Source organism: Saccopteryx bilineata, chromosome 10 (genome assembly GCF_036850765.1).
Source record: "Saccopteryx bilineata isolate mSacBil1 chromosome 10, mSacBil1_pri_phased_curated, whole genome shotgun sequence".
NCBI lineage: Eukaryota > Metazoa > Chordata > Mammalia > Chiroptera > Emballonuridae > Saccopteryx > Saccopteryx bilineata.
Window position 1 is genome coordinate 24,393,586 of NC_089499.1, and position 12,503 is coordinate 24,406,088.

General features: G+C 49.9%; 1 protein-coding gene across 3 annotated transcripts in view; it reads right to left on the bottom strand.

The window, feature by feature from the left end:
- Positions 1-12,503, bottom strand: part of RARB (retinoic acid receptor beta) — a 187,452-nt gene that overhangs the window by 2,155 nt on the left and 172,794 nt on the right. For all 3 annotated transcript variants that reach the window (XM_066245727.1, XM_066245725.1, XM_066245726.1), the window contains 2 exons: positions 4,016-4,220; positions 3,008-3,166 (listed from right to left, as the gene is read on the bottom strand). In XM_066245727.1, coding sequence (XP_066101824.1) covers positions 3,008-3,166; positions 4,016-4,220 — 364 coding nt within the window. The remainder of the gene's footprint in view (positions 1-3,007; positions 3,167-4,015; positions 4,221-12,503) is intronic.

Consider the following 12,503-nt stretch of genomic DNA (forward strand, 5'->3'; position numbering starts at 1 on the left):
GAAAACTGCTGGTTGATACCTCTTCTCTCTGACCAGAGAATAAGCTTAAATCACCCTCATCAGGGACATCGAGGGCAGAGACCCAATTAATGCCATCTGAGCCAGCCAAACCAAAGGATGTATGAAATCGGGAACAAATAACAAAAACCCAATTAGAGCCAGACGCAAGATAAAAGGAAAACAGTAAAGTCAACCAAAACATAATCCCCAAATCCCCTATGCTCATTTTGATGAGTCAGCATGTTGAAGGAGACACCTGCAAAGCTGATGAACCTTCTGCTGAAACCCGCCCCTTAAGACTCTGCCCGCAGATAAATCCCTCAGAACACAGACCTGCTGCTGGCTCGATCTGAGCATGCCCATGTCACTTCTCGGGCATGAACCTTGACAGCCTTTCTCCTAAACTTCGAGGGTCCCCACGAGACTTGCAAGCGGGGAAGCAGTGGGCAGTGGCTGCTCTCCTGGGTTGAGCCCCTGAACCTGTCCCCCGGGCCCCCTTCTCTCTGACTCTCCAGTGAGCTGACAGCAGCCCCACCTGGGCTCATTGCTGTCACTGTGACCCTTGGCTGTCTTCTTTCCTTAATGTTTCTAGGGAGCCACAGCAGAGCACTGCCCAGGCTCTCTCCTGTTGCTGCTTGTACCCTAAGTCCTTCCTTTGTCTCACTGTCCCTAGCTTTAATGCATGTATTCTTAAAATCTCCTGGACCCTTGTGAAATGTTTCCTGCACAAAGTTGAGTACCCACACATTGCAGGCTGGCCTGAGGCAGACCCACTCTGGGCCTGTCAAATTGTTGGGTAACAATTTGAGTGATAAATGTGTGGTGATTATCAACCTGTGGCACTACACTGCCCAATTTGGGCTATTGAAATTGAAATTGAAATACAATGAAGAGAACAGAGCTTGGGTTGCGCTGGCCACATTTCAAGTGCACAAGAGCCTCATGTGGCTAGTGGCTATGATCCTGGACAATGCAGATTACAGGATATTTCCATCATCACCATAAATTCTATTAGCACTGGTCGAGTTAGAGATAGGAAATGACCGTATTAAGTTAAACAGCCTCACTTTTAAAATTAAAGACATCATGATCACAAAGGTCAAGCAGTGGTGCCTACTGTTGGCCTCTAAATCCCATGGTAGGAATGGACTCAATGTCTCATTGAAGAAACCTCTTAGAAGGAGATCATGGATTACCTATGACACCATATACAAGAATAAACTCAAAATGGATTAAAAACTTAAATGTTAGACTTGAAACCATAAAAATTATATAGGAAGAGAAGACAAAGGCAGTAAAATCTTGGAAGGTCTCATAGCAATATTTTTTCTGACATATCACTTGGGGCAAGGAAAATTTAAAAAAGCAAATGAGAGTACATCAAACTAAAAAGGTTTTGCACAACAAAGGAAAACAACAAAATGAAAGGATAACCTACTGAAGGGGGAACACATTTGCCGATACATGAGATCTAGGCTTAATACCAAAATTTACAAAGAACTTACACTCAACACCAGAAAAATCAAACAATCCAAGTAAATAATAGGCAAAGGGCCTGAACAGACACTTCTCCGGAGAAGACCAATAGACATGAGAAGATACTCAATGTCACTAATCATTAGAAAAATGCAAATTTTAAAAAACCACAAAGAGATCACCTCACACCTGCCAGAATGACTACCATCAATAAATCAACAAACAAGTGTTGGCGAGGATGTGGAGGAAAGGGGAACCCTCCTGCACTGCTGGTGGGAATGCAGACTGGTGCAGCCACTGTGGGAAGCAGTACGGAGATTCCTCAAAAAATTAGAAATGCAACTGCCTTACAATAAATACAGTGATTTCACTTCTGGGAGTATATCCAAAAAAACCCAAAACATTGATTTGAAAGAATAGATGCACCCCTATTTCATTGCAGCACTATTTACAATAGCCGAGGTTTGCAAGCAGCCCAAGTGCCCATCAATACAGGAGTGGATAAAAATGCTGAGGTACATTTACACGACAGAATACTACTCAGCGGTTAAAAAATAAAAAAAAAAAAGGAAAAATCTTACCTTTCCGACAGCATGCATGGACCTGGAGATCATTAGGCTCAGTGAAATAAGCCAGGCAGAGAAAAACAAGTACCAAAATTGTACACCTGAAACCTGTATAATTTTATTAACTAATGTCACCCCAATAAACTTGATAAAAAAACTTAACCCCCCCTCAATAAAAAAAAAATTAAAAAGTTCACTGTGCTTGCTTATAAGCACTTTCCAAAATGTGGAGTTTGTTCCTTGGCTCACCAAGGTCTTCAGGGACGACAGAGCATGCTGATGGGGAGGGAGAACGACAGATAACATTTGGTACTAGAGGTGGCTGCAGAGTTCTCTCTACCTAGAAAAGCCCCATGCCAACACGCTACCATGATAGGACTCCAGGCACTTAACTGAAAAGCACTGGGTAAAGAAGATTCCTCCTAAGAAGGCAACGATTCCTTTGCTTAGAAGCATGCACAAGTAGATCTGCCTATACACAAGACAGCAACGGCTACACTGATTGAGAGAAAAACTTAACCCAGAACAATTACCCTAAATACGACTGATTTTTCTTGTGATGTTTGGATGTTCAGGAAAAGCTGGAGTCAAGTTTACATAAGCCAGAGCATGTGTGGAAAGCTGGAATGAAATGTATAAAACTAGAGAATTAAAAAGCCTGTCATATAGTATATCCCCTTGAAAACAGTTTTCCTAACCCTTAAGTCTTCTGAATTTGAAAGCTCTCCCCATCGAAGATTGTGTAGGGCACTATCTGAGGTTTTTCTCCCCAACCCCCTTTTTTTTAAGGATGGGTGCTATGTCATTCCTTGTGACTTTAATGAGAAATAAATGAAAAGCAACATAAAGAAGGCAGCTACTATCAAACATTCTGAATGAAGATGTGAGATTAAAAAAAGCCATACAACCTGGTTAGGACCGCGAGTTCCACTCTCGCGAGGGCAGGGCGGGCTCCCGAGACTTACCTTTCGCGCTGATGCTGCGGAGATCTGTGATTTTCATTAGGATCTTTGGAAACATGTGAGGCTTGCTGGGTCGTCTCTTTCTGATATAAATTTTGAGTGCTTCCAGCAATGGTTCTTGTAGCTTATCTACTTTTGTCGGTTCCTCAAGGTCCTGGCGGTCTAGACACCAGAAACAGAGTAATTAAGCAATTAGCCTCAGACCACAGGAGTTGGGCACCTTCCAGGCTGCGGGTTTCTTCGATGTCCCCTCTGCCTTATTCCCACAGCATTGTGACTTTATGAATTTGGTGATTCAATCACCTATATACCACTTTGGGGAGAGTTACAACCGCTTTGGGCCATGATACTTGAACAGGACCGTCCCCCTGTGGGTGGAAGGCACGTGTGCGGACGGCTGGTTGCTTTGGGCCTAGGGAGAGTGTTACTTCTTGTGACCAGGAGGTGTCACTACTGAACTGAATGAAAACAAACCTTGAGCAGGATGGTTATGAAACCAAGGTAAACTGGCCCCCTAATTAAAGCCATTACTTTTTAACCACTTCGGATTCAGACTCCTGCGAGCAGGGAGGGGTCACGAAAAAGAAGAAAGCCTTATTTTATCCCTGTCCTTCAAGGGTTGGTAAGGGGGCCGACCCAACGACTTGTATTTCCGGCCACTCAATTAGCAAACAGCACATGCAGGTCCCTTGCGTCATCATTAAAATGTCCCTAGGCAGTTTAGTTTATAGTCTGATCCTACATTTAAAAAGAAATACCCACGGTAAACTGGTGAAACAGCATTTTGATACTACAGAGTGGAAAGATCCTAAATACCTTTGTTTAAATTTACAACAATATGGAAAAATGCAACAAACCCCAAGCACAGATGCCTGGCTTTATTCACGGGTCTTTACTTTTTTTTTTTTTTTTAAAGTAAAATAACTTCAAAAAGGAGATGACGTTTTCCCCACCAGATACGCGGGTAAGTCGCTTTCAGAGTTTCCTGAGGGTTTTCCAGGTAGGCAGTACCTCCACAGATTAGGCAGATGGCACTGAGAAGGCCTGTTTCCGTGTCATCCATTTCCAAAGGCAGGAGCTGGTTGGCAAAGGTGAACACAAGGTCAGTCAGAGGACCAAATCCAGCATTGTGCATCTGAGTTCGATTTAGGGTAAGGCCATCTGAAAAAGTCATGGTGTCTTGTTCTGGGGTATACCTCGTGCAAATTCTAAGGATCTGGAAGAGAAAAGACCAGATTTGATGGGTCACCAAAGCCAGCCTGTCTGCTGACAGCATCAATCAGACCTCGGCAGGGTGCACCATGAGGATTCCTGAAGTCCCCTGCGTCACAGGGGGTGCTCTGGTCCCCTCTCGCATGTTAAATGTCCTCTGCAGCTCTTTCATTAAAGGGGTACAGAAGTCAAAACACAGGCTAAAGTTATTTTAGGGAATAATAAATCGGACACAAGAAATATCTGTTTGCCTAAAAATAATCTAGCTGAGTCAAATAAACATTTTCTGAGTACCTACTTATGTCCTAGGCACTATGCCCAGCCCAGCGCTAGGGATAAAAAAAAAAAAAAAAAAAAAAAGAGTAAAATCTTAATCTTTTTAAAGAACTTAACGGCCTACCCCAAATAAAAGGGGATGGGAGAGTATCTCCCGTTTATTAAATGCCTACTGTACATCCAGTGTTATACACACCCTATAGGCCATCTTTCAAGCGACTCACTGCAGTGACTATTATTCACATTTTAAAGGTAAGCGACCGAAGCTCAGAAATCTCAAGCCACTGGTCCAAAGGCACACAGTTAACACACAGCGGAATCTGATTCAAGCCCACGTCAGGCTCCTTCTTCCACGATGCCTCTGATCACATGGTGCCACAGACAAGGATCACACACAAGGAGCAGGAGTGGACCCGGCACGGAGCTAGGGAGTTCAGAAGAAGGGAAGCTCAGAGACAGCCAAGAGCAGATTTACAGAGAAGAGGCAGCGATTCAAGAAGGCCACAAAGTATGGGTGGAGTTTCTGTAGCCAAGAAGCCTGGGGTCACCCTGCCACAGTCCCCCAATCCTACCTGACATGCCTCTGATACGTGGCCCTGCTGGCCACACCCCAGGACACGTGCTACTAAGTAGTCACCTGCTCACTGCCCTGGGCCTCCGGGTCATGCTCAGAGCACGGTAACTCCACAGAGCCTCCCTTCTGTGTACAGACCATCCCGGCTAGTGGCCCCATGGCCCCAGCCCCGTCCACCCTCACTGCCGGCGGAGCTCCTGCATCCCGGAGTCCTGAGCCACCCAGAAGCACACTTCTGCACCAGCAGCTGGGAGAGGTCCCCTGCCAGCACCTGGCTTTCCCTCTAGAAAAGGTTCAGAGCTGCTTGTAGCGTGGAGAGAAATTCCCCCCCCACCCCACCCCCACTGGACAGAAGTGAAAAACCCAGTCCGTGCAGTGAGCTCAGAGTGCCTCCCAGAGGCTGGTGCTCAGCGGGTCACAGAGCCTGACTCCAGTGTCTTCTCGGGTAGAAGGCATGCCCTGAGGGGAACGGGAGGAATGGTCAGCCCATCTCGCCTCCAAACACAGAATGAAAGCGAATGTTTTACTGATCACGGAGGGCACGCCGGCTTCGGGCCATGTTTTTACATATTACTTCATTCCCTCACCAGCCCGTGAGTTCGGTACTGTTACCCCGTTTTACAGATGGGGAAACAAACCCAAATAGCTTGTCCTGGGTCAGAAAATGACTCGGTGGCATGATTTGCTCTCTGTCTCCAGTGCTGTGCTCTTAACCGCTGCAGGGAGGACAGCCGCTCGGATTTGGGGGTGGGCCCCACCTGCCTCCTGGCTGGGTCACCCTGCCACAGCCCCCCAATCCTCTGCGCAGTGCAGTCTGCACGGCTGTTCAAGCCGGCCTCGCTGGTTACGGGAGCGCGCGGCCTGTGGCTCGGATATAGAAAATTCTACCAGCTTGACTCTAAATGCAGACATGGTCTCGAACGTCTTACTGCTCCTCTCGTACGGCCACATGGCACAGGGGTCTGGGGAGCACCTTGTCATGAATGCGAACGGTTATCACAACGTCACCGAGATTCCCCTTCATGGGCCGGCTGGTCATTTTCAGCTCGCAGCTATTTGCCCAGGGATCTCCGAGCCAGCCCCGCCAGCCCCTCCGAGCCCCTGGCTGGCTGACCTGGTCCACTGCATCTCAGTGGATGGGGTAGAAGCCATCTCAACGTCAGCAAAGGAACCCGGGGTTATTTGCTCCTCCCGAAAGCCCCGGCAGGTGAAGTGCGGTGCTCAGGGTCACACAGAAAATCGCGGCAGGGCAGAAGGCAGGACTCCTAATGCCCAGCCCAGCGCTCCCTCGCCCACCTGGAGAAACACAAGGGAAGGCTACCGACAGGGAGCTCCCGTGTGATGGGCCAAGTCACTGCGCTCAGTATCCACGGGCTCAACACCTCCAGACACGTGTCCGGTCTGGAATCAAACGGGCACTAAGTACGTCTTCGCAGCTTCCGCACACTGCCGAGCTGTGACTGCCTGAGCTCTGTCCCTGCAGGCACGAGAGGGACCGGGGGTCTGCTGGGACGGAGCGGGAGGCCCGGGCTCAGCCACCTGCAAGCTGTCCATGGCTCACGTAGGAACCCAAGTCCCAACTGCCGGGCACACACCCCTCCGTCACACTGTTCTCTTCCGAAGGGTTTTCCTCCTGAAAACTTGAAAGATATTTGAATTCTGATGAAGCATTTAAACCAGGGGTCCCCAAACTACAGCCCGCGGGCCGCATGCGGCCCCCTGAGGCCATTTATCCGGCCCCCGCCGCACTTCTGGAAGGGGCACCTCTTTCATTGGTGGTCAGTGAGAGGAGCATAGTTCCCATTGAAATACTGGTCAGTTTGTTGATTTAAATTTACTTGTTCTTTATTTTAAATATTGTATTTGTTCCTGTTTTGTTTTTTTACTTTAAAATAAGGTGTGTGCAGTGTTCATAGGGATTTGGTCATAGTTTTGTTTTGTTTTTATAGTCCAGCCCTTCAACGGTCTGAGGGACAGTGAACTGGCCCCCTGTGTAAAAAGTTTGAGGACCCCTGATTTAAACTGTGTCCAGTCGCTTCTTTCCCTGGGAAAGTCCAAAACCAAAACCGAGTATAAAAACGGGCCGCCAGGAGAGGACGGTGCGTGGTCTGGGCCGGAATGGTCAATGCCTTCCTTCCCCAGGGAGCCTGTGCCCCGGCCCCGCCAGGCCGGCCTCAGGAGGGAAACCGAGGGCTACCTTTTGTCACACTGAAGGCGTGTCACCAAGGGCTTCCCTGGGATGACAGCGCCCCTTGTTTGAAAGGAGGGTATTTCATCCGGAAAGAGGAGCACACACACACCACGAGACGGGTGAAAAGTAGGCCAGGCAAGGCAGGCTCACCCAAGGGACGGCCCTGGGGGGTGACACACAGCTCCGCGGATGGGAGAGCCGCTCCTCCTCAGGGCAAGAGGGACCCTCGCTGCTTGCCTTCCGCAAAAATAGCCGAGTCTCTCCCCCGGCTTTCCGGGGAGCACACCGCCCGAGGCTGGGGTCTGGGACGGCGGGGCTGAGCGCCTGATGTCCCAGAGGCAGAGCAGGGGCTCGTCCCCCTCTCCCCTTGTCCCTGTGACCACCTGACCCAAGCCACCACCACTCCTCCTGGGGGGACGACCTCTGAACCTGCCTGTCAGTCACTTTGGCTCCGGCTCCTGCTCCTGCAGCCACAGCGCGCTGGTCAACATGCTCCTCAGAGAAGCCGTCTCCTTCTGGCGGGAAGGAGTTTTCCTAGCCATCTTTACAGCCATAAAATCCAAACTTCTTCCTGTGGCCGCGGTGGCCTCTCCTGCCCCAGCCCTGTCTCTCCTTTCCCCCTGCTCCTGAGCTCTGGTCACGGCGTCTCTCTTTCTGGATCCCCAACAGTGCACTGTGGCTGCAAATGCAAAGCCTTTGCACCTGCCCTCCGCTCTCTGCCTTGGACAATTTCCTTCAGATCTGCAGGCGGTCACCTCTTCCCACTCAGAGCTCGTCATCTCCTCAGAAAGCACGGCGGACACCACTTCCTACACCCATGGTTTCTATCGTGAAACATGCCCACAAATTCACAGCTACTCTTTTATTTATTTATTTATTTATTTATTTATTTTTGTATTTTTCTGAAGCTGGAAACGGGGAGAGACAGTCAGACTCCCGCATGCGCCCGACCGGGATCCACCCGGCACGCCCACCAGCGGCGACGCTCTGCCCACCAGGGGGCGATGCTCTGCCCCTCCGCAGCGTTGCTCTGCCGCAACCAGAGCCACTCTAGCGCCTGGGGCAGAGGCCAAGGAGCCATCCCCAGCGCCCGGGCCATCTTTGCTCCAATGGAGCCTTGGCTGCAGGAGGGGAAGAGAGAGACAGAGAGGAAGGAGAGGGGGAGGGGTGGAGAAGCAAATGGGCGCTTCTCCTGTGTGCCCTGGCCGGGAATCGAACCCGGGTCCCCCGCACACCAGGCCGACGCTCTACCTCTGAACCAACTGGCCAGCGCCAGCTACTCATCTTTTTAAAGAGCGAAGCTTCATCCCCCTCCCCGAGCCATCCCCCACTGGCTGGACCCAGTGGCTGGATCCTAAGGAAAGAATATCGGGGGAAGTGATGGGGGTGACTTTGGAGACAAAGTGATAAAAATTATCATGGCCTCTTTCTCGCTCTCTCGCTTAAATCTGTAGTTTCAGGGGAAGCTGGCTAATATGTCATGAGGACACTTGAGCAGCCCACAGAGAGGGTCACGTGGCAAGAAACTGAGCCTTCACGTTGCAAACCAGCACTAACTCGCTGGGCAAACTTAACAAGCTACGCTGGAAGCAGCCGAACCGGCCCCCGCCAAGCCTTCACCCGATGCAGCCCTCGGCCAAGACTTGACCGCAACCTCAAGTGAGACAATGAAAGCCAGAACCTCCTAGCTCAGTCAGGGGCTGGACCTGAACCTGCAGGGACTGTGGGAGATAATCAAAATTATTGTTCTATGCTGCTAAGTTTTGTGGCAACTAGGTAACTACTACAATATACCTGCCTTGAGTTGTGCATCATCTCAAGTGTACAGAGCGTATTTTCCCTAAAGGATACGCCCATATAACCACCGCCCACATCAAAATACAAGTGGTTCTAGCACCCACAGGCTTCCTGGGCTCCTCTTGATCAAATATACTTTCCCAAAGTAATCATTACTTTCACCTCTATTCCTACAGATCAGCGGTTCTCAACCTGTGGGTCGCGACCCCGGTGGGGTTGCCTAAAGCTATCGGTTTAAAATACATAATGCATATCAGGTATTTATATTCCGAATCATAACTGTAGCAAAATTACAGTTATGAAGTAGCCACCAAAATTATTTTTTGGTTTGGGGTCACCGCAACATGAGGAACTGTATTGTGGGGTCACGGCATTAGAAAGGTTGAGAACCACTGCTATAGATTAATCTTGCCTGTTCTTGAACTTCAGACAAATGGAATCCCACAGTATTGTCCTTGCTGTGTCTGGCTTTTAGTCCATAGCACATCTGGTAGTGAAGGTAGCAGTGGTTCTTTTTCATTGCTGTATAGTATTCCAAAGCATGACCCACCGCCCTGATTTATTTTCTCCACAGCACTGTCCCTCTCTGAGCGTACTGACCATCACGCTCAAGAAGATGAGCTCTTAGAAAAAGATTGCTCTCCGTCGCCTTGCTCCTAGCTGCTTCTTTAGCAAATAGGGCTGTGCCTCCCACACAGCAGGCGGCCAATGAAATTGCTGAATGGATGAAGAGGATTCCCTCATCAGAATCTCTCCCACCTTGTAACACCCTGAGGAGGGGGCATCCAGGGATTTGTAAGTTTTTAGGCAAAGGGGAAAGAAGGCTCAGCTTGCTCACCCGTCTCAGTCTCTGCCCTAATCGCGTCTGGTAACTTGTGGGCAGATCCTGATCTGATCTGACTGTTTATCCTCCAGTGCTTGTGGGAACGTGGAAGTGGTGATAATAAGAACAATAACCCACGGAGCCGTGCACGCCATGGGCGCTGGCAGCACACAGCACCTATTGTGTGAGCTCGTGGGAACAGAATGTGTCCCCCAGGGGGACCTGCCACCAGCTGCCGGCCTCGGGGAGGAAACGTGCCGGAGTGGGGGCTCGTCTTACTGCTCCTGCTCCCTGGACCCACACCCCCGGCCCTGCCATCTTTACGTGTTAACAGAATGATGCGAAATCAAATTCAATAGCATCTTTTGTTTAACCGAATAGATCCAAAATATTTTTGTTCCAATATGTAATCAATGTAAGAATCATGAAAGAGATATTCTATATTTTTAAATACTAAGTCTTTTGAAATCAAGTGTGTATTTTTACGATTATAGCAGCACTTCAGATGTTCAACAGCCATAGGTGGCTTATGGCCACTGTATTGGAGAGCAGAAGTTAAAAGAGAAAGAATGAGAGAGAGAGAGAGAGAGAGAGAGAGAGAGAGAGAACAGTTCACAAGGACAGTGTGGGCTTACCCAATACTGATACTCATGATAGCTAATTTAAAGGAGCGCTTTCTATGTGCCAGGTACTAATGCATTGTGTCACATGCATTAGCCCAAGCAATTCTCCCAACAGCCTTATTAGGGAGGAGTTACTATCATACCCATTTCACTGAAGACATAACTGAGGCTTAGAGGAGTCACATAGTTTCCCTAAATTCATACAGCTTGTAAGTGGCGGAGCTGGGATTTGAACCCAGAAAGTCTGGCTCCAGAGTCGACCCTCTTATCCACTACACGGACCAGCTCAGAGTGCCTTCCTGTGACTGCCGGGGTAACCACTCCACATGCACAGGTGATAAAGCAGGGACTCACAGAGATGCAAGACCTCATCCTCACGGTGGCACAGGCGGCCAGAGACAGTGCGGAAGCCTGACCTCAGGCTGTGGGGCTCCAAGTCCAGAGCTCGCTCCTCCCCTGGTGGGAGCCTCATCCCCATGGAGTCCCTGACGAGGCAAGGAGGGACAGGTCCATACAGGACTGGCCCTTTGTGGCTGCATGGTCCCAAGGTCCCAAGGACCCCAGGAGCCACAAATCATGTTGTAAGTCAGGCAGGGCAGTCACTTGTGCGTCACCAGCAGCAAGGTGCTGCTGTGGGGGGCGTGGGAATGTTTCCCTTGTGTGGGCAGTGAAGGCAGCGGTGGCAGGACCCAGCAAAGCCCCCTGTGTCCCATAGGGAGAGACCTCACACTTGTACCTTCCTCAGACGCAATACTCAGGCGGCAGCGCATGTTCTGAAATTCCAATTCTGATCAGTTTGCCCATTTATCCATCTGTCTGTTCATTCGTCCGTCCATTCATCCATCGTCCGTCAGTCCATCTGTCCATCCATCCATTTTCACAAACATTCACTGAATGCCTCTTTTGCAGCTGGAATTCTGCTCCAGTGACCAACCCCAATGTGGTCCCTGTCCTCACGGAGCCCACAGTGCAGAAGACACCAGTAAACATATTTCTAGTAACAGCACATGTCTTAAGGGCAAGAGAGACCAGCGGGGAGGAGGTAAGAAGCCAGGGGCTGGCCAGGAAAGACTTTTCTGAAGGTAAAGATTGAAGCTGAGATGTGGAGTTGTCCACAAAAAAAGTGAGGGGTTCAAGGGGGAGAAGACGGAGTATTCTAGATGAAAGAACTCTGGGGCGAGCCCCGTGGGCCTTCAGCTTCCAGCTGGGCTGTGACCGTCTTTTCTGAAACTGAGGTGATAACAGTCCCTTGGAGGGTCCAGTGAGGCTTAACACCCATATGGAAGGTAGCTGAGGGCTATGATTTTGCAACACTGTCCAAGCCCCTGTGGACTCCTCACTTCATTCTCCCCAGACCCTGAAAGGAGGCTTCTTCTATCACAGTCACTGTCGGTATGAGGAGCCTGAAGCTCAGAGAGGGGAAGCAATTTCCCCAAGGTCGCCCAGCTCGTCAGCAGCAGAGCCAGAGTTTGAACCCAGGCAAGCTGGCGTCAGAGCCCACACTCATAACAGCAATCAACATCTGGAGAAGCCGAAGGGAGGGGAGGGGGAAGAGGCACGACCTCAGGTTCAAAGCAGGGCCGGGTCTAGGGCCAGCTCCAGGGCTGCGCTGCAAATTCCAGGTGGGCGAGGACCCTCTCCTCTCCACCATCACATCTCCAGTGTCTGGCCCATAGTAAGTGCTCACGAAAGTGAATAAGGATAGGGTGTGAATACTTATTCATGCTGTATGACAAAACAGAATGAACATTTAAAACAAAAGCCAGACTACAGCCCACCTCTGATCAAAAAGCCCAGTGACTCCTTATGACACTGAGGATGAAAATGTATATGCGATCTCAGGCTCCCCTTCCTCTCAGAGAACGACCCTCCTGCTCCCTTCCCTCACTCCCTTCCAGGCACACTCACCTCCTTGCTGTCCCTCCAACCGCCAGGGCCTCCCCTGTCCCAGGGCCTTTAAACTCCTCTCTTCAGGCCCCCTTTGTACGTGCACGTCTCTCAGG